Genomic DNA, 27,554 nt, shown 5'->3' with positions numbered 1-27,554 from the left:
GAAGTGGGGTCCCATCACATAGAAAAGAGCATGCTGTCTCCTTGCCTCCAAGGTTACATTTCCAACTGATTTAAGATTCAGGCCCTGCATGTTGCAAACTACCGTCACAGGAAGCCCTCAATCTGTCCTAAGAATGTGACAAACCAGAGGCTATCGCAGAAGTTCTTAGGGGCAGAAACCCATCTATTACAGAGCTGAGAGGCTCTATTATAGGAACGTCAGTTTTCAGAAATCCCTAAGTCAAATGTTTCACGCCTATCTTACCACTGGAAGCTGTAGAGCAGTAATGAATGTTACAATAAAATACACTGCACACCAAAGATGCTATGGAGAATTAATTAAAGATGGCATTCATTTCTGATTTTGTATATAAGGAAGACAAAAGTTACTTCTCGAAAGATTCCAGGAGCTGCCATGCTTATAGCCAAACAGGCTAAGGTGCAGAGAGAACCCAGGTTTCTCAAGCCTCCCGATTTTCCTCACAAAGATACATTTATTTAGGTAAGAAAAAGGCAGATTTTAAACCCCTCTGCTTCTGCTTTCAGTGAAAATCATGATTGTTCAATGTTTAAGAAGATACCAATTACACAGTAAACAATTTCTGCTTCTTAGCTGACCTCTGCAGCTGAAGTCTAATTACTTAGATACTCTTCAGTATTTTATACCATTGCTTATACAAGCACTTAATGTTACTTAAGATCTTTTTAGCCTTTAAAAGAAAGAACAGAACCAAAAGAAAATCACACCTGCTGGCCTATTGAGAAGGCTTGGCTGTTGAACTGCTGGATGAATTCTGCAGCCATCTTGTCTGTGTCATAGGGGTTGGAGTCAATGTTCTTCTTCTGCAGAAAATCTATCTCAACCGTCATCGTGCCAATACACTGCTTCGCCTTGTCGAAAGTATATAAGGAAACTGTAAAAATAAAAATATATAAAAATATTAAAAAAACACATTTCATAAAGCAAGGTCTCCCCAGGTCTCCCCACAATCTATTAAATATGCTATATGTTTAGCAGTGTATATTCTTCCATTCTGAATGATTATTTCATAAAAGTGAATATCCCATTTCAGATAGAAAATCTCATTTCTCTTGCATCCTTCTTCTACTACAGGAGCAAAACCACAGCAAATTTATCTTTACTGAGAATCCCTGCGTTTCTTTAAAGTCTCTAATAATGTCCTTTGAAACAGCTCAAGCACAAGCCTTGGGGATAAGGACAGTGAAAGCAAGTTCACACACACCGTAGAACCACAATAGCTTCCCCTCAGCATGTAAGACTTTGGAAGATATCTTCAGAAAGCCCAAAGGAAGCGTGTCTTACCTGAAAAAGCAACAACCAGAGGTCATAATTGTTTTCCAGTAGCAAGAGATTGACTATCTTGTCTGCAGACTAGGTGGCAGAAAGTTAAATTGTATTACTGCACTTGAACCTGCAGATAAATTAGCAGGCTTCTACAGCCCAGAATGAGGCACCACCCAGCCTTCCTCTCTGACACAGGGAACAACTCCTGCCCAAGGCACACTTGGGCCCATCCTAGCTTTCACCAGGACACCTCTGGCAATCCAGAACCAACTGAACAGCCCTTGGATGTAGGCAGAAAGCAAAGTGACAAAGTTACTTTGCTGCCATTGCCAACTGCCTCCAGTCCCCGCAGCTCTCAAGTTACATCAGGTCAAAACCAGGAGGACACTTGGGACCATTGCTGCTGGAGGAAGAAGGATAGAAGTAAAGAACACAGCTCACGTCAGGGCTACTGCCTCAACAGAGGCAATTAGAAAGGCAGCATCTCACAAAGCAGGCACTCCTAATAACTCACAAAGGACGGAAGCAGTTTCTCCAGAACACTGAAGTACATTACAGGCTTGCTTTGAATCTGGAGAATAAAGTCCTGCCTGCTACAGAAGTCACAGCTAAAGTAAAGCAGTAGGAGGCGAATAAGGGACATGCACCTCTCGCAGGGCTTGCTGTACCCCATCACGCCTCTCAGCAACAGAATGGTTCCAGTCAAATCCTGCAGACTTCTGGGAAGATGGCAGGTTAATACCCGCACCCACCATGCTATGAGACAGGACACACTCATATAGGGAAGGAAAAGAACCTGCCTCTTGCTTAAGATGAAACCAGAAGACACATCGGTCATCACAGCATGCACGTTTAACAGCCTTCCTGGCACACAAGGCCATCTGGAAATGAGCTACCAAAGGAGCTACCTTCTGGGAAACTGGGTGAAGAAGAAACACTAAAACTCCTTCCTGAACTGAGGTATCTTTAATAGCTTGGTAAGGGATATGGCAGCAGGGCAATCACATAAGCTGCTGCTAAAGAGGGAGAGCCGTGGGTCCTGTGAGGGAGCGCGGGGGGCTTTCCCTTCAGGTCACTGCAGGGCGCTGACTTCCCTTCACCCACCTCACCTCACCCCACAGCTTTGTCAGAAAAAAAAAAGTTTCAGGACAGAACACCCCAGAACCGAGGTGTCAGCAGGCCAGGGGCAGTCCTCACAGCGAGGGTTGAGCGCTGGGGAGGCCTGGGACAGAGGAGAACCCCACTGCGGCCCTGTCAGCACCTCCAGCACAGGAGCTGGCAAAGCCGAGCTGCACTAAAGACAAATGCCAGCCCCCACCTGAGGGGCTCAGCACTGAGTCCCCTTTCCCCAAAGACGCTGTTTTGAGATCTGCTCACCTGGGAAGCCCGGGGGGCTCAGCAGCACCATCCCACTAAACACAGGACTGCACCTTAAAGTACAGCTCTCACCTCATCGGGGGAACAAGACAGAAAGGGAGCCCTGGGGAGTCACTCGTTTTCTGAATGTCTCCCTATCTGCAGAACAGCTTTATGGATCCTTTACACTCAGCTACTCAGCAGGCAGTCACGTGACATTCAGTCACCCTGCTTGAAATTACTTCAGTTTTTTTAAAAAACAGAACACATTCCCACAAGGTTTGTAAGTTTCTAGCAGGGTCTTGTACAAGTCCAATCACAAATCTGTTCTAACAACTGATCGTGCTAAATATTAGTGTTCATTTTCCCAAATAATTTTCATATCGAAAAGCATTTATCTGTAAGCCAGCTGGCACACATTACTGATCAACAAACAAATAAGGGTGAGAAAGAAGTTAATCCTGAGTCTGCCCCCAACCTCAAGAAAATAAAAGAGGGGTGATTCTTCAGTGTAAAAAAAAAAAAAATACTAACTTAGCTACCAAAAGAAAAAAACCACCACACAACTTCAAAGCAAGACCTATGAGGCATGTTGTACACAGAGGCAAACAGACCCACTCCAGCTTGTCACTCCAGAAAGGGATTGACAGAGTTCATACTGCTCACCCAAGTAATGATCCATCCCTATGACCTCGCTGAGACCAAAGAAGCTGGGAAACTGACTGGAGTGAGGCTGGGTGAGCCTCCCAAACTGCTTCACATCCACAGCTTTACCAGAGGTAACTGCGTGCAAGTGAAGGACAGAGCATGCAAGCTGAGAGATACAAATCAGCCTCTTTGAACATTAGCAAAGAGGCATCAGGCTCCATTAAAACCTGAGCAGCGGAATACAAATCTTCAGTTTGCATGAACTCAAGATGCAGCCCTTTCCCTTCATCACAACGCAGAATCCTTCACTTCTTGTCAAAACTGGCATCATGGCATCCTTGAGCAGAAAGGCATTTACTGCTTAACATGTTCAAAAGGGAAGTGACAGCAAGAAGCTATAGATTTCAGCCTTCCTGTGGATGGTCTGTCCATGAGCTGGGCATCAAACACAGACACACAGACAATACCAATCAGGCACCAAGCAAACACAAAACAATGAAAAGACTCAGGGATCTCAAAAGCACTGTTCTGCAGCATTGGCCTGTGGGTGGCATACCTTAAGCGTAACTTGCATGAGGAGACATACTCTTCTTATTTTATTTTTAAAAAAGCAGCTGCACTCTGCAGCTGAATTTGCATATGTATTCTCACAGAGTCATTTATATTTCTGGTACAGTGAAGTACCTTTGACCTGAAAGGCATTTGTTTAATAAAGTGCCTAAGCATACAGGAACTATGCACACTGGTCTCAATTTTGCAGCCTCCTGATCAAGAAACACTGAAGAGAACACAGAAGTGTAAATGCCACCCTCATCACTGACTGGCAGAAAACACTCATGCCTCCCACATTCCTGCAAGAGCTCAGGTAAAACAGGAAGGCAAGAAACTCTGAAAATGAGTATGTACAAACACCAACATTCAAATGACTCTCTGCATGAAAAATACACTGCTCTTACTAGAGTCGCCTGACAGGCACACCTTGGTCTTTTCCTGCACAGGGTCATGGTTTCCTGCACTCCAGCAAGCTTGACATTGACATTAAGAAAACCAGCATTATCTTTTGAGATTATATTCATATGTTGATGATCTGGAGGCTCTCCCTTAAGCAATATTCCTGTCAGTATCAGTGAAAACATCAGTGCTATTCACAAATCTCATCATGCCAGCAAATCCAGAGCAGACTGCTGGCCTTTGACAGCTCTTAAAACTTCCCCATTCTCAAAAGTTTAGGTGCAAAGAATATCCTCAACTATAACATCAGCTTTCTGCTAGCTGGTAAGTGTTCTCCAAAGCCACAAGGGCAGACTACCCAGCATACATGTTCAATGTTCACATCTGTGGGGACACTGACGTTCCATACAGAGGTAAACTGGCAGATGTCTGAAGGTAAGTCAAAATACTTGTCTAGGTTTTGCAAATTTTAAGAGACAGGAAGCCTGCAGACACAGGGGCAATTCCCTCTGACCAACGAGGGCCACATGTTACTTGAAGAAGGGTCAAAGATCTGGGATTTTCTACCTCAGTTTCACTTCAGTATGGAAGCACAGAATCCATTATGATCATGCTGCGGTCTGACTTACCGTCTATCTCTTGTCCAATGGAAAGTCCAGCCCATTTTCTCTGTAAGAACAAGACAAACTTCAGAAACCTTGTCTTTCAATAGAACACATCTACTCAAAGCCAGCATCCTTACTTAACAAAACAGCTCCCACCTCCCCACCATGAGAACCCTAAGGAGAAAAAAGGACAGAACCAGACCTTATAAAGACCCTCAAATTAACAGGAAACAAGTCAAAATAAAGGAATCATTTCTATTAATAATCCTATTTTCTGATCTTGGGAGGTGATCGTGTCCCATTTCTTTCATATTATTAATCACACCACTGTCTTGGATGTTAAAGTTATCATATAGGATGTTTTAGAGTTTTCTGTGGGTTATTTTTGTTGTTGTTGAGGGCTTTTTTGGTTGGTTGGTGTTTGTTGTTTTTTTTTGTTTGTTTGTTTTATTTGTTTTTTTTGACATTCTTCTTCTTTCCTACTAAAACTCCATTGATGATCAATCATAGAAGAGGTAGCACAACAGGCAAGAAAGGCTACTTGTGAATTATTTTAAAAGCTTACACATAAAGAGTAGTTGCAGGAAATTGTTACAATGTGAAGTTATAACTTTAAAAAAATATTTTTTTTCAGAGAACTAGTAAGAATGGAGCTGTCCAAAATCATTAGCTTCCTTCAAACTCCTTTAAAAAGATTTGTGCAGCGCAGAACTACATGAGAATTGGGAAATGGTTCAGTAACTACGTGACATGAAAATCCATGACCTTTATAATGCCAGAAGTTATTGTTCAATAATTGCAAAAATGGTATTTTTGCAATGCTTCTTGTGATACAGGCTGGCTAGTGTGTATTTACAATCCACATTCCAAACGATGCAGTATTCACTATCTCTTAAATATCTCAACCTTAGAGAGGCACGAATCACAAAAGTATGTAGGTATCATTACACAAGGCTCTGCTAACATTGCGTTTGAAATGTTGTTCTTCATGGTCATTTATGTTTGACTTTTCATCCTGGAAGGAACAAGTGTGGTAGAAGGCGTACAATGACCTTTTTTTAAAAACAAAACAAAACGAAACAAAACACTCCCCCATGCTTCCTCTCCAATATGTTCACGGTTCAAAACTGGAGTTAGGCTTAAGGAAGTAATTCCCTTGGCTAACAGGGATCAACCTGTTAGAACCAAAGCCCAGAACAGGAAGTTTTATGTGCTGGTATTCCTGAGAAAGTAAAACCAAACTATGCTTCCATACTTAATCACATTCTTTACAGCATTTAACTGCATGGCCAGTAAGAATTCCTCCCTTCCTCTTAACACTCCAGTTCTTCAGCAAAAGATACCCTAAACTCACCTCTACCTAAAATACCAGGGACCACCAGCACAAAAACGGTGGGCCAGCACACCAGTACTCCCATGATTCTTGGGCTTTGCTTGAACCCTCCAAGTTAAGGCTATCAACAGCTTTTGGAACAGGAAGGAAAGCCAAGTTCAGCTAGAATGATTGTTTTGGATATCTCTGTGGCAAGAGATACAGCTCAATCCCTGTGTTCATCTTTCTGCTAGGAAGTCTGTCATTACCGCACTGCCCTTCATCTTTTGCTCTTTCCAGTATACAAAATTTTCCATGGTTTACTATTTCAGCTTGAGAGTTTGGTTTATTACAATCTGAAGGTGGTCAAGAACTTCATGTACATAACAAATGCAGACCAGACTTCCTTGGGGTTCTCAGAGCCTCAGTGTCCATTACGTGACCCTCCACGAATACATGAGATGGGACTTGAGGTAAATTTGCATTTTGTGTAACATTGGCTGCAGTTATCCAAAGCTTTAACAAATCCTGGAAGTTAAACCCCAGCACTAAGAACACTCAAACAGAATATACATCTACCAGCAGCTGTAACGCCTACTAGCAGAGGTGCTTTTTAGGGGCAAGCAAAATACCTATACCTTAGCAGAACTTTCTCAGATCAACAATAACTACCAGAATCTAAGAAAAAAATCAATTCTAGACTACAAATACTTTTATTTCAACTCTGTGATACAAATAACTTCTACTGATAGCTGGTTTTCAGTTTTGGCATCATAAATCTTAACTGGACATATGGTAACTTAACATTCTCTGCACCCACTCATCCGGACAAATTTGAATTTGAACAACACGTCAAAAAGCAAAAAGTGGTTTTGGGGCCTATGCCAAGTCATCTGTTGAGGAACAAAGTCTGTCTGCAGCACAGACACTCAGCAGAGACCCAGCTTCTAGACTAGTTACCAGCAGACAAATACAAAAGCATTAAGCTAGTGACCGTGTTTGTTGCTGTTCTGTATTATGCAACTCACTGTGTAAGTCAGTTGATGGCTACAAGATTAATTTTTCTACTTAGAAGTTAATTGTATCAATTATTTATCTAAGCATCATTTAGCATGCAGTAACTTGACTTAATTAAGAAAGAGGTGAATAGTTAAATCTATTTTATGCATTTAATTGCACATCTCCTCTAGAAATCCTAACACTCAATATAGTCAAGAAAACTTCCTGCAGGTCTTTGAAAGAAAAACACAGCAAAGAAAACCCTCTAAAACAAAAAAAAAACAGAGAACAATTCAAAACCAATAGAAGACATTGCTTATGCTTTTCTTTTTGAAAGTTTCTGGTGGGTTTTAAAAAGATTAAATTATACCTTTTCCAGTATTTTCCAGAATATGCTAAACATACAAATGAATATAAACAAGCTCGCTTCAGCTATAGTAAATGCCTCTTTGAACTTTTGCTTTCAGAAATCAAATTTGCAGTACACATTTATGGAGGCATCTCCCTCCAATTAGTCTAGCTCTCTTCAATCCAAAATGCAAAAGACGCTTATTCTACAGGAAAACAGTAAGTCAAACCAGGCAGTACCTGGGGCAAGCTGAATGCGATGCTGCCAGGAACAACAGAGGGATGGGTTCTCAGCGTGAAAACGTATTTGTGGTTGGGAGAAGTCTTCACAACAACATGTCTAGAAGAGAGAACAATATTTTACTCCAATATATATCCCTGTGCATTCTCCCGGTGCTAGGAGAATTCAAAAGAGATGAGCCAGCTTATGCCTGGTCCTGTAACAGGAAAAAAAATAAAGGCTAATAATTACTATTTAAATTCCCCCACCAGTAGCCTTTTACTTCAGGAATTGCTCTGTATAAACATGACAGAACCAAAATATAACCACAAAGACAAAGGCTGCTATATTTAAAATCAACACCAGGTTCACATCTAAAGCATAACACCAAAACAGTAAGATTTTACCCCAACACAAGTTAATATATATATCCCAGCTGAAATTTTCATATGAAATAGATGCAAAGCCTATAAAAGGATCTTAGTACATCAGTTAGAAGTTTGATCGCTGAAAAAAAAATAGAAGCAAGTCCTGTACTAAAGTAAAATCCAATAGGCACTGAGGCTGTCCCTCCCATTTGCTAGGACCTACAGATCCTTGCACAGGACCTGAAGACCAGAAACACTACTGGTAAAACAGAATACAAACAAACCACCAGAAGCAGACACAGAGGCAACAACTGCACATGCCTGTCTGTCACTCTCAAAGGCTAAGCCATCAGGAAGGGAAATACCCAAAACCCATGCCTGATAGCTCTTACCATATGATAGGCAGACTTCCTTTTGGCACACGAAAGTAAAAGGAAAGGAAGGTGGGATTTGTGCGCGCTGGCAGCAGGGGCGATGGCCGAATCAGGTTTGTTCCTTGCAGCCACCTGCAGTTCGACGACCCACAGGAGGCACAAGGCCACTGACTGCTGTGACCTTTGGTGTCCCCTCTTCCTGAGCCTCTTATCCATGGTTAGAGGCAGAGGGCTAGACAGATCACACTAACAGCCAAAGCCTGTGCTCCCAGCCATCCTCCAGTGAACATGCTACACACACACACACGCTCCACACATCTTTGTTTCCACACACAGTGACTCCAGCACCGTCCAAAAGCAGATCTGCACATACATACGTTGGCTACACTGCACATGCACGACAGCTTCAGCCACGTGGAGAAAGTACGCAGTCCTCTGAGACTAGAGCAAACGAGGGGCCTGCAGACCAGGATGACCAGCCATCACTAGCTTTAGTGTGCACACCGGGCAGCTCGCGAAACCTTGCAGGAATTTCTGCACTGGTGGCACAACAGGGTAAGAAAGCATTAGAAATGCAGCAGTAGGTTTGTGCCTGCTCCACCAGGCAGACAAGTGATTTGGTTCTTTACTGGTTCTGGCCCTAAGTCACCCACTGGTACCCCATCCGCAGCAGTAGAGATGTGCACCCTTCCCCATTTCCTCCTGCCCCAAGCTTAAACCCAGAAACCTGTTAGGTAGTTTGGTTCTTTACAATCTCAGCAAGGGAGAAAAAGGCATTTAAGGTGGCTTCGTGGTGATCAGAGGACTGGAAGGCCTTCAGAGGACTGGAAGAAAGTAGATGTTACTCCTATCCTGAAGAATGGCAAGGAGGAGGATCCAAGGAACTAGAAGGCTGGTCAGCCTCACCCTACACCTGGGAAGATGATGGAGCAACTAATCCTGGAAACCAAATGTCCTGAAAGGCAAGAAAGCAGCTGGGTGTAGTCACCATGAATTTACAAAGGAGAAATCTGTCCTCACCAGCTTCAGACCAGGCACCGGCCGTGTACCCCAGGTGCCCGTACCAGGGCCAACACCGTCTCAAAGCTACCTTAAACCTGGGTGACAGGACAGAGCATCCCCCTAGCGGGTCTGTGGATGGCACAAAACCAGGAGGACAGCCTGACCCATCTGGTGGCTGTGCTCCCACTCAGCTGGGCTTCGTCTGGAGACGTGGGCTGACACAAACACCACGGAGTCCAACCAAAGGAAACGCAAAGTCCTGCAGCAGCACGGAGTGGGGCCAACTGGCCAGGAAGCGGCTTTGCAGGCAAGGGGCTGGGATCCTGGCACACAGGCTGAGCACGAGCCAGCACCGTGCCCTTGCAGCACCGATGACCGCCAGCAGGTTGGGCTGCTGTAGGAAGAGTGCTGCCAGCAGGCCAAGGGCAACCATCCTTCCAGACCATATGGTGCTCCAAGGGCAGTTTTGTTTTAAATTTGTAATAGGAAATAGATACTACATTCAGCCCTGGGGCCTCCAGCACAAGGAGGACATGGACCTACCAGAATGACTCCAGAGGACGGCCATGAAGATGAGCAAAGGGCTGAGCACTTGTGCTGCAGAGACAGGGTGATGGCATTGGGGGTGTGCAGCCTGCAGAAGGGAAGGCTCCAGGGAGAGCTTATGGCAGCCTTCTGCACCTAAAGGGGGCTGGGGAGGGACCCTTTTTCATGGAGTGTGGTGAAAGAACAAGGAAGAATGGCTATAAACTTAAAGAGAGGAGATTCAGATTAGATATAAGGAAGAACTTATTGCCTATGAGGGCAGTGAGGCCCTGGCCCTCACAAAAACCTCTCCCAGCACACTGGACAGCACAGCCTGACGGAGGTCAAGCAGACGTCCAGAAAGGGGAACAAAAAAACACGGGAAAAAAGAAAAAATCTATCAGCTTTCTGGAAAAAAAATAATATATATATATATATAGCCAAATAATAAGATTAGAAAAGATCAAATCCTGACAGACTCTTCAAGAACAGCCACGTCTCTTCTCAGCGACAGCAGAAGCAGAGAGTTTCCCACAGACTGCAAACAACTGAAGTATTAAGAACGTTCAAAATATGGCAACAGCAGGAAAATGAAAAAGCACTTTCCAACATTGATGTTCACCAGGAAGAAGCTTGGAGAGCTCACAGAGACTCGTGGGGGAAATCTACACCTCTTTAACAGCTTCTGCTTATAACCTAATAAAAGGAGTAATGAGTCACCAGGGCCTGCTATTTCCCAAGAGCTCTGATGGATGAAATTGCTGCTCTAATTCACAGGCAAAGCTTTGCCTGAAACCATCAGCACCAAAGCACAACTGTAATGCAGGTTCTTAAGGGCTCCCAGGGAATACCTCCACTCAGTAAGCCTGCTAGCCAGGCTGAGCAAGCCAACAGAAACTGTAACAGGTACCAACTAATGGACACGCAGGTTAATATTATGGTGGTGAAGAAAGAACAAGGCTCTTGTACGGGAGAGGATACCTTGCACATCTTTGTAAAGAACCCGATGAACATCTTAAGAATTCAGTAAGTATCTGCCCATGTTGTTACAGGCATCCTTTTCGGGTGGATGATGGAAACCCATGCAAATTATCCAGCAAGGTTCTTCAACCCAGATAACTAAACAGGCATGAGATAATAGGAATGGTTTCCCCATATAAAAGACAGGAATAAAGGTAAGAATAGTCAGTTGCCAATGGGAAAAAAAAAAAGCCATTCACATAAAACACCCTGGCCTCCTCCCAGACTGCTGTCCCATTCACTGTCCGGTTGCTTTCAGCATCTGCTTCTCTCTCCAAAATACTTCTGGAGTCCTCAGGAGAGAAGTATGTCACAGTAACATCAGACAGTGCTACTTACCAAACCAGCAATGTAACTACAGCAATGCATTGCATCCCGTGAACTCCTGCATCATAAAATCATGATTCATACTTCCCCAAAACACAGGGTGTGGAAAATGAAGCGTGAAAATATCTACAGTGGCATGCTGGGGATAAACCATCTCACTGATCTAAGGTCAGGGTCTCTAGACCACGAGCACCAAACCTAGGTGTGAAAACAAAGCCCTTCGTGTAGCTGTTAGCAAAAAATAAAATAATAATAAATAATCTCTGCAGCCAGTCATGGTTAGGGCAATACAAACCCAAACTGCTGACAGCACGCACAGTACTGCAGCAGATCTTAAGGATGGTCTTGCCCAGTATATCTGCAATGCAGCAGAATGACTACATCTTTCAGTAGTAGCTGAATGCTGAGATGTTTCTCTGTACTCTAGTCTTATACTTTTCCAAACAATTTATAGCATCTGTTCACAACCAACATATGCTGCTTTCTTCATAAGCCCCAATTTCTAGAAATAGGCAGCTCTCCTGGGGAGAATCAGCTCAGTCAGAACTGCGGCCAGCCTGCTTACCAAGCAAGTCTCAGGATACCACTGCCTGCACGCTTGGATAATGAGAGGGGGTTCTCAGACTGAAAGGAAAACAGCTGGCTGCTGCAGGCCTGGAAGCTGGGTCCTTCTAGGACATCCACGCTTCAGGAAATTAAGATTTTTATAATGTATGAGGTACAATGCTCAGTTCAAGTATTTTTCCAAGTGCATTACTTTGAAAAAGAAAATCTACTTGAGGAAAAACATCATTTGAAGAGAGCAGCACACCGCTATCTTCGAGCAGATGCCTTTGCCTGCTTCCAACTAAAAGTTTTGCTGTTTTGGGAGTGAAGTGGTTTGTGTTCGTTTGACACTACAGGTGGGGTTGTGCAACCACAGTTCTGTTGAGCAGCAGGAGGCCAGGCCAGCTCCGTGCAATGCAGGAGCTCTCCAGGGTAGCAGCGCAGCTGACTGACAGCACAGAGGCAAGGCTGCAAACGCAGGGCCCCTGTGCTCCCTGCAGTTCACAGCCACTCATTTTCCGCCCTTAGCAGAATTTATCTGGGCCAGGTATTTTATGCTAAAGCCCAAAGCATATCATAATCATTTGTTAAACATTGTTTCCCATTTTAAAAATCCAAGCCCTTTAGCCTCCTACTATGTGTGATGCTCTCTCTTTCAGCTGATACTAATTACTTGTCTGCAATCTGCATTTGGAAGTCCTTTAGAGAGCCACCTCGCTGCTGCAGCAAAGCAAGGGAACTGAGTAATTCAAATTGGCTTCCTTCAATGCAAAGCCCTTCTGTACATTCCATGCTGAAAAATTAATGTGTTTTCTGCCTTTCTCAGAAAAGTAAAGCCCAGACTCAGCTTCTATCACTCACACAGACTCGTAATTAAAGTATCCAAATTGCTGTGCCCACACTCTGGTTGTCTTGCCCTGTTATTGTGTATGCAAACCCCTAGAATAAGAGATGGTTTCTGCTGACACTACTCAGTATCCCCGTATGATGAGGAAGCGGGAAGATGCCCCTAGTAACACAATTAAACAATAGTCTATTTGAATATTACCCGTTAGCTCAAATATTCTAACTATGTAACAGCAACAACAACAAAAAAAGTCTACAAAGGCCTGAATTCCTTCACTAAGAAGTGTTTATAGTTACTTAAGCAGCTCCATTTCCCAAGCTGGAAACATTTCACAGAAAATGACATTTTTAATATCTCCGTTGCTGATAAAGAGGCACATCCAAAGTTTTGTTTTCTAAAGGTACAGAACTTTTGTCAATTAACATACTGTATTTACGTTCCCAAACGTGAAATTCCATTTCACCTCCACCCAAATTATGAAAACAATCCCTTTTTGGTTAAAAGTTGAAAGAGCAACGCCGCACACTTACTGTCCAGATGGGAAGTCCTTCTCATTCACCACAGCACAGTTTGTTACTGACAGCTCATCGGTGGGACACCTCGCTGCTTGCATAGACTATGAGAAAGAGAGGGAAGGGGAAAAAAAAAATAAAGTAAATATCACCATTGTATTTTTCTCCTTTACTAAGGCAAGTGTCAAAGCTTCTGCAAACCCATAAAACACAAACTGGTCTCACGAGTACTGACATACTGTGAGGGCATAGTCCACCACCACTGATAAGTTCCTCTTTCTCTTCATGGTTTCTCCAAATTCATCCGACTGACAAAGAGGGTTGTAACCAAGACCTTTGCAGTACAGCCTAGTATACCCAATATTTCAGGAAAAATAACAAAAAACTACCTAGGAGAAAGCCTGCAAGGCAAATGATGTTAACTTGTTAATGAACCCTGGTGTTCATGGAACTTCCACGAACTTTGCAGCCTGCCTGAAGGTAGCAAAGTGCTCTCTGGCAGATGTTTCTTGCCAGGTAACACCACCCTGGGGCTTTCTGAAAGCTGGTACAACACAGCAGCTGCTGGCAGAGCCCTACAAGCCTGGGTAACCCCATCTCACACTGCTATGCTGGGTTAGAGGTGCACAACATGGGGAAAAGAGGGCAGAATGAAGATGCTACTTTCCTGCTTCCCTCACATTACTCAGCAAACTAAGATCCAAGACCTCCATGCTGGAGGTGCAGCACAGGGCATCGCTGAACGACTGCAGGAAGGCTTAGTTCTGAGCCAGCTGCTCCCCAGCTCCACTCAATCTCCATAAAACTCTTCTACAAATGCATCAAGATGCAAATGATATTTCCTACTCTATAAGAAACATTACAGATCAGTAATAAATAGAAGAAAATTAAGTTAGGCTGCCAGCTCCAGCCTATCGCTACTTAAATATTATTGCAACAAATTTTGTGGGGGTGTATACCCCCCAGCCGTTTTTGTTTAAGTCAAAGGAGCAGTCCTATTTCAAGAGACTATGTTCAGCTTTTTCCTCTACTTTTACAAGGGGATCAGCAGCTAAAATAACCTGATAGCCAATATTCTGCTGCCCCATCCCAAGAAAGCACCTCAGCAGGGTGGCCAAGGAGCACCAAAGAGAAACCTCACCCCCTTCCTACATCCCCAGCCCCATTTGCTTCTGCAGAATTATGCCAGAGAACAATGGCTGAAAGATCAAAATTGAGCTCAAAATGCCTCTAGAAATAGAAGAAACGATGGGAAGAGTGAGATCTCTATTGTTAGCTACAGAGTGAAATTTTTAATGCAGAGCAAACCTAAATTTGACTGCCCAGGATGTCTTTTTTTTTTTTTTTTTTTTTTTTTTTAATTAGAGCCCAACTATTTGCCAAATACAAATTTGCAGCCAGGGCAACAGAAACCATTTGCCAGTGACAACTTGCTGCTAAGGGCAATCTGAAATGGGTTTTCTCTCAAGATACCCTTAAATTCACACACACGTGCCTTGCTGATTCCCCACGCATTGCCATCCTGCTCAGCCTTCACCCCCACAGTCCTCTGAGCCACTTGAGAACTGAATCACAAAAAATTCTTCTCCACGTGTATTGGAGCAAGCATACCCTGCAACAGATCAGCTTTTTATGTAACAACGCAACTCTTCTAGAGCATTTGCTATTTAGAAATGAATTAATTCATTATTTTTACTGAGTAATGCCTAGTTGCCCTTGACATATGTGACAACAGAAAATAAATCTGTTTTCAGCCTTTAAATCATTTTATCTACCAGAATCTCACGTGTAGTAAGAGACTTTAATTAAATATTCTTGTAATAAAAAATCGTTGATATCAGTGGACTTCTGAAATACACACCCTGCCTGTTAAGGCTCATCAACTGCAAAAGCATTCACTGCTTTATCAGTTCACCTTTCATTTGTGAGGGGACTATTTTCCGAAGAGCATGCCCTGATAAATGCATTAGGTAGGATATTTCTGGAGAAAACCATCCACAGAGCTCCTGGATTAAGCCTTTTTACAGCACTAGTACTCAAATGCGTTTTTAATCCTCGCTGACAAACTGCTTCCTACACGAACCACGAGCGCCTGGCAGAGCTGCCACTCCTCTGCGTTATTTCTGTCCGCCTCTGGGAACGTGCAAGCTTTGCTTTAAGGACCTGCATAAATATAAAGGAACGCATTTCAAATCCAGCACCAAGTGTTCCTTTCCCCAGCAGGACAACACGATAGATGTTGATGCGTGGTGAACCCTAGCTTCTTCTGCAGCAGTACCAGCACAGCCCATGGCAGCCATCCCAGCGCCTCCTCCTGCGCTTGGCACAAGCCCGTTTCTCCCTTAGCACCGACCAACATCTCCTGCTGTACCTAGCAGCTTCGCGGTGCTCCCAGCTCTGCAGTTCGTACTCTCCAGAAGCTACAAAACGATTTCAGAAAACTTCAATATGTTAATGATACACAAGCGTTTTTAGCACCACGCAGCTCGCGCAAGAAAAGGATGTCACTAGACCGAAGCAGGTTTTCCTGAGTGTCCAAGGGACAATTTGAGGAAATCCGGCCATGTAGAAGACAACTAAACCAAAAAGTACCCAGAGAGGACAGAGGAACACACAGTTCCAGAGGCCTCCTCTTACCTCCCAACTCATATCCTCAGCACCATTACAGGGGCACTTGTCTGTCCAGCAATTGAGCAAGGACGTGGGCACTGGCAGCTCCTGTGTATGGTTTCTGGCATAAAGGCACAAGTCCAGGGAGTTACAGGAGCTGCTGGAGCCCAGCGGGCTGCCCTGTGCTATAGTGGCAGCACTGTAAGGGAACACTTGGAGCTCTCACAGTTTGGGTGCCCCCAGCACAAACTGAAGGCCGTGCCTTTCCCCAGCACCGCACAGCAGCAAACAGAGGGAGCAAAATCCCTGCAAGTATGTTTAGGAAACCTTCAAGTATATTTACACAAGCCCTGTTTAAGCTAGTTAGTAGGTTACTGCTAGAAACTAGTCAAGACAACACGAATCTCAGTTCCAGCAAGGCACCAGAGCTGATCTTGCAGCAGACAGCAAACGGCACCTGCTGCACACCACGGCTGTCACCACTGGCTTGAAGGTGACCCACATACATCTTCCCAGGTCCTGGGCCCACAGCAGACACTTATCAGGCTTAAAGGAGCAAGAGAAGTCTTCTCTGCCTCCAGCTGCTGCTCTGATTTATCCAGGGAGAGGACTCCAAGGACAGGGAAGCTCCATGGAGGTGACTCCAGTTCAAGGCAGTGCCTCCTTCCTGAAGCATCCACCACCCCCTCCGGTACTGCAGTACCGGCCGCCAAACCATACCTATGCAGAGCTCTACTCCAGTAACACCCCTGTTTGCCAAGAGAAAAATGTGACTGCACAATGCATTGATAAATCTTACGCTGAAAGACAGACACAAAGGACCTCACCCTCGGATTTCTGACACAGCAGCAATGTTGCCTCTATTCCTCTGCCATTGATGCTAGCCATAAAGATGCAGCACTGGGAGGCTCAATGATCCTGACATGTTTTACTTTTATAAAGTAAAACTTACCCCAAAGAACAAATAGCTTTCTAACCCAAGTGAATACCACGATGTCTGATCTTTCAGAGCCTGGTTTTCAAAGTTGCACTGATTGCAGTTTTCCTCGAGTAAAACGTGACACTGAGCTGTCCTTGTCTTTTGGGAGAGCTCAGCCCAGAAAGCAATGTGAAGTTATTTGGGTATTTTTATGCATAGATAAAAATGTCTCTTCTCATCCTGAATTGCAAGACTAGCATCCTAAGCAAAAACAAAGCACTGCACTAACTGGGAAAGAGAATGAATAATAAGATCTCTGGAATATTACAGAAGAGTAGCGTGGGTGAGCACAGAGCACAAAAAATATGGTTAATATTTGTGAATTGTTAAGGCTGATGATAGAGGAAGCTAAAGAAAAACATGCTTCCCATTACTCAGACCCCACAGGAGGTAAGTTGGTGGTACACAATAGCAGTGAGCTACTACCTGGCAGTTGTTGGCAAATAAGAGCGAAAACGTTAAATGCTAAGGCAAAGATGCTCTTCATGTGAAACAGCTTAACTCATTTAATGTTCTAATCCTAACCAGGGGATTATGAAACAGCTTCTGAAGCTGAGGCAGGTTTTGCTCTCTGCACTAGTTGTTTATACGACAAATATTGTTAAAGCATTGTATGTTTAAAATCTTTTGTGCAAAAACGTATGCACATAGAGGTCTGCACGTATATCTGTGTGTACATACACGTCATAGCTGCCATGCAGATGTTGGCAAACAAGTGCTAGGCAATGTCAAACAGCTCTGAGTAATAGAAAGTGAAGTTTCCTCTGCATCTGTGTACAAATGGGGATTGCCTGTTGCAAAAAGCATCTCAGCTCTCCCATGCCAGCTGTTAGGTGCCAAAGTACCTTCAGGCCTCTGGTCCAGAGCAGAGGAATGGACGAAGAAAGCCAAGTGCCCACTTACCAGGGCAGAAGCGGGTGCACTCCTGCCTGCGTGGGACCACGGCTGACTGAGGCAGCAGGGCTGGAAGGGAAACGCTCACTCACCACTGCAAATAAAATCTGTTGAATATCAAAACGGAAACTGAAGATACTAAAGGAGCTCTGAAGAAAAACAAGAGAACTGAGATGCTGCAACGTAAAACCCTACAGCAATATGTAAGACTATGCTCCTGATGGAAAGCAGGTGTGCATGAGGCATCGCCCAATGCAGTTTGTATCAAAAGATCCAACGCATCAAGTGGCAACAGAATCCAAGGAAAGAAAACAACAAAGCAATGAACATTAAAATTGCAAACAGCAGGAGCCTGCTGCACACAGATGACGAGCACCAGCACTAGCATGCAGAAAGATGAGCTGAGGCAGAGCTGGGTCAGCAATAGCCTGGGAGAAGGAGACAAATTAAGCTCTTCCAGCACAGAAGGCTGGAAGAGGATTATAACTACTTTCTCTCTAAATACACACATACCATAGAGCTAAATAACAGAGACGAAAAATGACTCTACCCTAAAGGACAGAAGAAATAGGTATAGAATGATACCAACGCTACCACTGCTAACCACTGGCAGTTAAGAAAGGGTTCCTAACCAGCAGAGGAAGGCAGCACTGTAATAGCCTGTAGCAGGAAGCAGTACAGACAAAACTAAAATTATGTGAAAATTATGAAAGGGATGACAATATGATGCCTACAACAGGGAGTACACTCAGCAACAGATGCCCTAAATGCTGTGTTTCTAAAATTAAAAATTAAAAAAAAAAAAAAAAAAAAAAAAACCAACTCTAAAGGAGTTAATAACTAGTTTAAGGTTTTTCTGGACATCCAGAAAAATCCTCTGAAAAAGCTCCCAGAGTTCTGCAGCCCTGCTTGCACAAGAAGAGAACAAACACCTACAAATGTCCATTTGGAAAAAAAGAGTCACCTTGGCATGACAGCTTCCTTTTCTGATCTACAGCCGCGCAAAGAGCCCTGCAGCGCCCAGCGGGTCACGCATGGGGTCCCCCAGGACAGACAGCCCTGAGGCGGCTCAGCACCGTCCTTCCCATCTGCTCCTTGTGACTGCTAGGTTAGTTGGCTGGAAGCTTTTGTTCAGATCTGGAAGGAGCTGCATTCTCCCTCTGTGACAAGCTCATAAACATCGATCTTCTCCTATTAAAAGAGGAATGATTGCATTAGGGGCGGCAGCAATACAGACCCCAACGAGCCTTCTTCTGTATACAGATACACAACACACACATTTAACACATTTTCCATTTGCTTCATCTAACAGCAGATGCCTGCTTCCCTCACAGGCCTGAGCAGCAATACAGAGATTACTTCCATCTTACCACCTGAAAGCCATTTTATTAGCACAAAGGCACCTATCTTAGCAATTAGGGGATTTTTTTTTATTTTTTATTTTTTAGTAGGGTGGTGACTTCTGCTTACTTTTTGTTTGCGTAGTTTACAGCCAGGTGATGTCAGTTCTGCAGGGAGCTCTGTTAGTCCAGTGCTATTTTATTGGGTGCAGTTAAGAACCTGAATGTAGCTTTGGGGATTTGGCTATACTACTGCCAGTACTTTGCAGTGTTATCAAAACCAAAAAACATAGTTACAAGACTAAAAGGTTTCCCTGGTCAAAAGGCACATGAGAAAAAGTGTGCTAAAGGAGAACTACAAGATAACAGTATAGTGTCTATAATCTAATTAAACAGGTTGTTCTGCCCCACAAAGATGTCTTTCTCCGTATCAGTTCTTCACAGTATTATCAGAAAATATATCTGTACCCGTGCTGCTCTACCATATAATCAGAAAGCTGTTCCCTGAGCGTGAAAGCACCAGCTCCACTTTCCAATTAAGAAATAATGACCCAGAATACCTGCATTTGTAATTAACACCTCCATTTTTGGAGTTGATGTTGCCTCACATTTCTTCCAAGAGCCAAGCAATCAACTATTTAATTACAGGGAATCGCTACTTGTCATGTTTCATCTAAACTTCTTTGAAAAACCCTTAAAAGAACAAAACTTTACACAACCATAAGATATTAGCCTAGGATGCACGTCAGAGAACTGACATGCTAGCTGGGAAGACACCTGCTGGATGCAAATTCCTTCCATTTATTTAGAAAAATTACTCAATGGCAACAAAGACAAGACTAAAAATATTCTCTTGAACTTGGGATTTGCCCTGTGACAGCCTGAGATGCTGCCATCCCTTGCTTATTTCCAACTCAGCCTGTCAGTGATTCGCTGTATCCAGCACTGACCTATCCAGGATGCTGACAACTGTACCAAGTGCTCCCCAATTACAAGCAGCTCGCTTCTACAGAAAAAGCAAGTAACTTCACACAACTCTAGGGCATAACTTACTCCAGATTTTTTCTGATAGAAGGTCACTGCCTTATTGCGGCCCAGGAGACTGCAGAAACGGGTTCTGTCTTTTTATGCTGCAAATACTTAACCCTTCTGAACTACCTGCCCTACATACATACGAAAGAGCACGCCAGCACTGGAACAGGGCACAAGAGTGCAAGAAGAGTGATAAATTCAGCCTTGATTTAACAAGCAGTCGTACCAGTTGGCTCCAGCCCAGAGGAACAGGATACTGTGCTGACGGCTTTTCTATTAACCATAGTGGCAGTGTTCCTTGCTTGAATTTTTCTGTTCACAGCTCTTCTCCAACACAACTCTCCAACTCCTGAAAGTCAAGAAACTTGTGGAAATGGCCAGTAAGGAAAACTTCACAAAATCAGGTCTCTGCCAGAGAACAGCCTGGATTTGAGACAACATCCTGACGGATATGCCTGGCAAATGGCTGCATCACAGAGACCACACTCTGAACTTGGTCTCTCCAAAATATTTCAGTTACTACCTTGTCACTATCTGTCACAGCATTCAGGGGTCAGCTAACAGTCACTGCATCAGCTCTCCTAAAGCTTGTCCCCTCAGAGTGCGTTTGGCCAGCAGCCACCAACTCCCACCTGGATCAGAAAAAGACGAAGACCTACCATAAAAAGCTGTATTTTACTTTTCAGATTTCTAGTACATTTTCACATAAAAAAAAATGAATCAACAAAAATTTTATTCCACTGAAAACCACGTCCTGCCTGGCAGGCAATTTAGCAGAATGTAACCATGACTATTTTCCAAGGACTGCTTTTCTGGAGATTTAAGCAGAGCCAATGTTGTAACAGTTATGAGCTCCTCCAAATTTACAGCAAGGGCATCTCCCAGACCACAGGGTCCTCCCCTGAACGACCTCTGCGCTCTAAGAACCAAGGATAGGAAGAGAGAAGATCTTGTTATGGAAGAGAGCAGCATTTACGAAATTCACACTTAAAGGAAACCACAAAAGGATTTTTTGATTTTTTCCAGGTTTTTTTCAGCTCCTTGGCTACAGATGGCAAATTCTGGCCTGCCTTGGCAAGAAAGGAAGTGACATACCAACATCTTCAAAAGCAGATGATGAGAGGCCACACTGACATCTCCCTGTTGCATTGTATTACTCAGAATAAGCTTGGGGACACAGTTTCTATAACGCTACGCCAAGCAACAAATTAAAGGTAATCAAAGATGACAAGGTCAGATATCCCATGGCCGCAATCATTTGTGTGGTCTCACAGCTGGCAGAATTTTACTCCAAATAATCTAGCATGGGTTTTCATAAACCAGCAGTCCTGTAAGAACACACAAGTGTATTTGCGATGAGTTCACAAAAACACAGCTGCAGAAGAGATCTAAACCATTCAGATTTTTTCTTCCATTTCCCTAAAACACTGCTAAAAAAAAAAAAAAAAAAAAGTCCTTTACACTATGCTTTTTGATATTTCCAGAAGTGTAAGTGATGACAGAAGAATGAGTACGACACTAAGAAAGAACCAAGCTGATTCCCAAACGTTTCTTATGTTGCCTAATGACACCTGCACCTATGAAGTGAGGTTCCATATGTAAGCAGAAGAGGTAAGAAATCAGAATTCATAGCTTTAATAAACATGAAACCTACCCTTGTTATTTCAAAGCTTCTACCAAACTACCCAACCTAAAATTGTCCTTTGACTGCATGGAGTACAGGAGAGCATGTGTTAGTCCAGCAATGTCTCCAGCGTCACGTTACACCGAGGGGTACAGCCTGTCCCTTGCTGCCATTCCCACAACTGCTGTATTTTCTCTATCTGACAGTCGATTTCAACAGATATCTGCAATGCACCTTCCGCGCAAGTCACACGCTCTTCTAGAGAGGTTATGATACAGTTCTGCAAGATAAACTAAAGGCTACGATTAACTGAATGAAACCAAAATCATCTCCAACCAAATACAGATCGGAATTTCTTCTGAGAGGCAAACAGGCCAGTGTCTCCTACTACTGTGCCAACAGGAATACCATGTGATGCTTAACTTACATATGTGAGTCCCAAACAGCAAATAAAAAAAAACAAAGGTTGGGTTACACAAGTTGCAGCTATCACAGAACTGTAATAATCCTTCACAAGACACACACCAGTCTGATGGGGATCATCACCAACTTCCACTCTATCCGGTCAACATTCAGCACGCATGACTTCCTCTCTGAAAGAGGCCATCCTGCCAGTTGTAAGGGTAGAACTGCAGCCATGTAACCCTGCTTCGTTCCCTACGCCACTCATCTACGTACCTCCTCAATCTGCTGCAGATACAAACAGAAACACAGCTCATTCTGCATCAGCAGCCTGACACTGGCCGGAATAAGGCTGAGAAGTCTCGAAACGCGCCACATGCTAAAAAAAATCATCTGGCCTTTCTACATCCCTTTGAGAAGTAATTCCTAACGAGGTGCACGTCAACAGCCTACAGCACCAACCATCTTCCAGAGGTCCAGTCTCAGTGCAAGGGAACTGACCACAGACGCAGCCAGACAGCTTTATGCGTTCCCTCCTCTCTCGCAGATACTGACCGACGTCCTTGCATGCTCAAGGGGCTGCCTGCGTACCTCGTGACTGCATGCAGAGATACAGGACAAATTGGAACAGAAGCAGCCATTATTTCTAATCAGCATAAACTATTTTTCCTGTAAGCTTCCATCACCGTTAACCACTGTATCCGCCTTGCAACTGAGGAAAGCCAATGCAATTAAGGGAGTAGAGGAATATATCTCAAACTGCACTGGGCATTAATAATATTTGCTCTATCATTTGTATACATTATTTAAAACGTTAGCAGACGATTTTGTCTCTCTTCTACCTCAAGAAAGCCATTCATTTCTGTCTGCAGAAGTATGCATTCAGAAGTCAAATCACCTGAGTCTAATAAAATAGACTAAGCTCTAGGTTGCATTGCAGGACATTTTTTCAGGCCATGTGTACTCAGTAAAGCTTTCTCTACGCGTTCTCCAGGTTTAAGCACCTTTTTAAAATGTTGACAACAGAACAGCATCAGTGTTCCAGCATCAGACTCACCTGCTGTATCTAGAGATATCACACACCTCCATCCTCCTACCCACTGTTCCTTACTTACATAGACAAGGTTCACAACAGGTCCAGTATCACATCCGAAACGTATGCTGTTGCTTGCTCATCTGACCTCTGCATCATTTTTCGAGCTGTTGCTATCCCACATGCAAGCTGGAGGGAGCAGACAGCTTGTTTATTAATTTACATTAACAGCATTCACCATAGTGCAAGATTGGACCAGGCTCAAAAAATGGTATGAAACTCTGTGCTTAAGAACACTCCTCACGGCATTAAATAATCTGATAATTCCGCAACAATTATATTTATAGATAATTCATCAGAATACTGAATAGCAAGAGGCTTCCTGGTAACCCAAAGAAAGTATCACCCTCATGATCTGCCAGATTACGTGACAACAAAGCTCCAATCTTTCTCCTAAATTTGTATAAATCCCCCCTTTTCTCCACAACACAACCAAGTTAGCCAAATAAAGGCAGATTTTTCAGGTTCTTGCGAGCACAAAAGCACAGAAAGAGCTCACAGCAGCAGGAAAAGTTGGGGATGATCCCTCTCCTTACTCCCTGCAACCTCAGTCACCACCACTCAGACCATTCATGAAGCCTTTCCAGCACACCAGGGCAACTGAAAACTAACCCAGCGAACCATGTGGATGGTCCTCTGTCAACTCAGCAAGCCAAATAGGCACAGGATACCCAGCAAGCAGGGATAAGACAAGACGGCAGCAGCCAGATTAGTTTAGGCTACAGGGAGTATCAGAACAGTATCATTCGTTATGGCTAAAATGATCTTTCAACAGATGAAAGCACTGGGCTCCTGATTTTGGCAAGACAAGAAAACTGAAAAACACTAGTCAAACAGAACACAGATTCCTCCTAGATTAGCTCCTGGGATCACTGCAGCAAACACTGGGATGACGAAGAAAGGTAGAAGGAAGAAAGTGAGACCACAGATCTGGAGCAAGGACAGAAGAAAAACTCTTCATAATAGAAAGAGTGCGTTAACACTTTTTTTTCCTCAATTAACAGCAGCATTTTTGAGGTGGCACTCCAGCAGATCTGCTCACCTGTGACACATAGCTTATCACTGGGCCAAATTTTTCCCCTCTGCTCTACACCACAACACTGCACCATCTGCTGTTGCTTCCACCAGACAAAAACACCATAGAAAAAAAAAAAAAAAAAAAAAAAAAAAAAACCACCAGAAAACCTATTCCCCAATCAATGAGACTGTTGGGTCAAGACAGAAGACTTCAGCCTGAAGCAGGCAGTAACGGGAAATGTGCCTTTCACAAGCTGGTGTCCAGCAGAGGATGACTGAGCTCACGGCACAGAGCTGAGCAACCTTAACTGCGGCTTGCAGCTCTTGGAGGTTGGACCTGAAAACAGAGTGGATATACCAGGCAATACCAAAGTGATTTAACAGACAAGACTGTCCTTTTATATTTTAAGGCCTTTTTGACCACTTGCTAATTTTACCTAAGCAGTCAGTCACTAACGATTTATTATTATTTTTTTAATAAGTGTGCAGTAAAACCCCGCACAAACCTTAAGGGGGTGTTTTAACACAGCATAGCTTAGACCCACGTCACAGGATGGTGCTTGGCCAGTGCCAACAGGCCAGAGGACTCAGTAGGGCCACAGAAAACCTGCCCCATATCCCACCAGGGCCTCAGAGCACCCCGAGGGGACCCAACAATCCCACCCCAAACTCCACAATCAGGAAAAGGATCACCTGGGGCACCCCAAAAACCTGCTCCTCACAGCGCTAGAGGGCCATTATAACCTTACAGCATCCTTAGGGAACCTTAAAGCCGCTCCCAAGCAGCAAAGTACCATCGGGGCTCTTAGGGGACCCAATCATCCTGCCACAAACCCTGTAGGGCGAGGGCACATCCAAACCCTCACGGTGCTCCTAGTCATCCCAGAACCTCACCCACAGCACCGAGGGTTCACCAGAGCTTCACAGCACCCTCAGGAGACCCTAAGGTAGCCCCCTGCTCCCCCGCAGGAACCCCACCGCACCCCTGAGGGATCCTAAATCCTACCCCGCACCCCAAAGGGAGAGGGGTCACCAGGCTTCACGGTACCCCTGGGGGAACCCCCTCGTCAAGGGGTCACCACGTCCTCACAGCATCCCTGGAGGACCCCACAGCCAGAGAGCCCCCCACAGCCTCACCGCACCCTCAGGGACCCCCAAAACCCCACTACCCGAGGAGAGGGCTCACCACCTCCTCCCGGCACCCCAACCCTACTAAGCGACTGCCCTGCGAGAAACCACCCCTCCGTAAACCGCTCAAAGAGGAGAAAAGCGACCCGAAGGGGCCGCACCGAAAGCGGCAAGGAGCCGCGTTCCCCACCCCCACCCCCTTCTCCTCCCCTCACTCACCCGCCCCGCCATCTTGTCGCTGCCCTCAGCCCGCAGCACCGCCTCTCAGCCGCTCCGCAGCGCCGGGCCCGCCCCAGAGCCGCCATGGGGCGGCGCAGCGCAGGCGCCGGGCAAGCAGCCGGTGCCCGGCGGTGGGCCAAGGGCTGCGGGACCCGAATAAACCCATAGGTTTTTCGTCCCTAAGGGCTGGAGGATCAGCCCACGGCTCCGAAGGAGCGTAAAAAAACCCTGGGCAGCAGCAGGGAAGTGGGAAAATGTAGAGAGAAACAAGCCCACAAGCACCGAGGGCAATGCAAGAGGTGCTCCAGGCACGCTGCACAAGTTCCCCTGCGGCCTGTGGAGAGGCCCCTGGTGGGGCAGGCTGTCCCGCTGCAGCCCCTGGGTCCCGCAGCGGAGCAGATCTCTGCAGTGGAGCAGGTGGATGTGGTCTGGAGGAGGCTGTGGTCCATGGAGAGCCCCCACGGGAGATGCGGCCCGTGGAGAGGAGCCCACACAAGGAGTAGGGGATCTGGGGGGAGCTGCTGCCCATGGGGGACCCGTGTTCAGGCAGTTGGACCCCTCCGCTCTGCCCTTGTGAGGCCTCGCTGGGAGCACTGTGTCCAGGTCTGCGGCCCCCAGCACAGGAAGGATTTGGAGCTGTTAGAATGGGTGCAGAAGAGGCCACAAAGATGATCAAAGGACTGGAGCAGCTCTGCTGTGAAGAAAGACTGAGAGAGCTGGGGATGTTCAGCCTACAGAAGACAAGGCTGCAGGGCGACCACTGCGGTCTTTCAGTCGTTAAAGGGGACTTATAAAAAAGATGGAGAGCGACTCTTTGTTCAGTCAGATAATGACAGGACAAGGGGGAATGGTGTTAAACTAAAAGAGGGGGGATTTGGATTAGAGGTTAGAAGGAAATTCTTCACTCAGAGGGTGGTGAGGCACTGGAACAGGTTGCCCAGAGAGGTTTTGGATGTGCCATCCCTGGAGGCGTTCAAGAGCAGGCTGGGTGAAGCCATGAACAACCTCATCTAGTGTGTGGCATCCCTGCCTATGTCGGGGGGGTTGAACTGGATGATCTTTGAGGTCCCTTCCAACCCAGGTCATTCTGTGACCCCATAGTACAGACATGTATTGGAGGAGTTCTTGAAGAGCTGCAGCCTGTGAAAAGCCCACGTAGGATCAGCATGGAGTCCCAGCCCCATGGGAGACCCCACGCTGGAGCAGGGGAAGGGAGTGACCATGAAGGAGCAGCAGATGAAGTGTGCTGGGCTGACTGCAGCCCCCACTACCTTTGCTGCCCAGGGGAAAGAGGTAGAGAGGAAGGTGGATGGAGGACAAAGGTGATTTTTAAGTTTGCTTTTTGTTTCTCACTGCTCTACTGCTAGTACTAAGCAATAAATCATATTAATCTCCCTCAGCTGAATCTGTTTTGCCTGTGACAATAATTGGTGAGGAATCTCCCAGACCGTATCTCAACCCATGAGCCCTTTACATCATATTTTCCTTTCTCTTCCTTTGAGGTGGGGGAATGAGAGAGCAGCACTGGGGGCTGGCAGGGTGCGGCAGGAGGTCAGCTGGCTGCAGCAGGGGTCAGGTGGGGCTCGGAGACCCTTCACATCTCCAGGCCCCTGGACAAGAAGTTTTACAGAGCTTTCAATGAGCAGTTTCACAATTCTTTGTGGAATAAGAGGGACTTCAATCTTTCAAATTGCTGCTAGTAGGCAGTGCATCATTTAGCAGCAGATAATACTTTAAATGGGGTGCTGTGGCATTCTCCAATAATTGGTAAATCCAATTACTTACCTTTTCTTGAACTGCCTTTCCATTCAATTGCATATGGCTTATACTAACAGCATCTTGCCATGTTGTGGTTTGTGCTAAAAATTACAGCTGGGTACAATCAGAAAGCCAGGTAAGAGGAGTTTAGCACTACTACTCCAGTCTTGTACAGTGTGCTGGAGCCTGGAAT

At 44.9% G+C, this 27,554-nt stretch overlaps 1 protein-coding gene across 4 annotated transcripts in view; it reads right to left on the bottom strand.

Moving 5' to 3' along the window:
- Positions 1 to 25,641, bottom strand: part of NSF (N-ethylmaleimide sensitive factor, vesicle fusing ATPase) — an 81,613-nt gene extending 55,972 nt beyond the window's left edge. Inside the window, exons 1-6 of one of the 4 annotated variants that reach the window (XM_082779200.1) lie at positions 20,347 to 20,456; positions 18,713 to 18,939; positions 13,284 to 13,369; positions 7,765 to 7,864; positions 4,890 to 4,929; positions 747 to 913 (exon numbers count right to left, since the gene is read on the bottom strand). In XM_082779200.1, the coding sequence (XP_082635326.1) occupies positions 747 to 913; positions 4,890 to 4,929; positions 7,765 to 7,864; positions 13,284 to 13,366 (390 nt within the window). In that variant the 5' untranslated portion in view covers positions 13,367 to 13,369; positions 18,713 to 18,939; positions 20,347 to 20,456. Of the gene's footprint in view, positions 1 to 746; positions 914 to 4,889; positions 4,930 to 7,764; positions 7,865 to 13,283; positions 13,370 to 15,636; positions 15,649 to 18,712; positions 18,940 to 20,346; positions 20,457 to 25,603 lie in introns of those variants that run through there. The other 3 variants (XM_082779199.1, XM_082779201.1, XM_082779202.1) reach the window with 3 other exon arrangements.
- Between the last annotated feature and the right edge of the window lie 1,913 nt (positions 25,642 to 27,554).

The sequence above is a fragment of the Aythya marila genome, assembly GCF_965140915.1.
Source record: "Aythya marila genome assembly, chromosome: 25".
Lineage (NCBI taxonomy): Eukaryota > Metazoa > Chordata > Aves > Anseriformes > Anatidae > Aythya > Aythya marila.
This window is presented reverse-complemented; position numbering and strand designations above follow the sequence as displayed.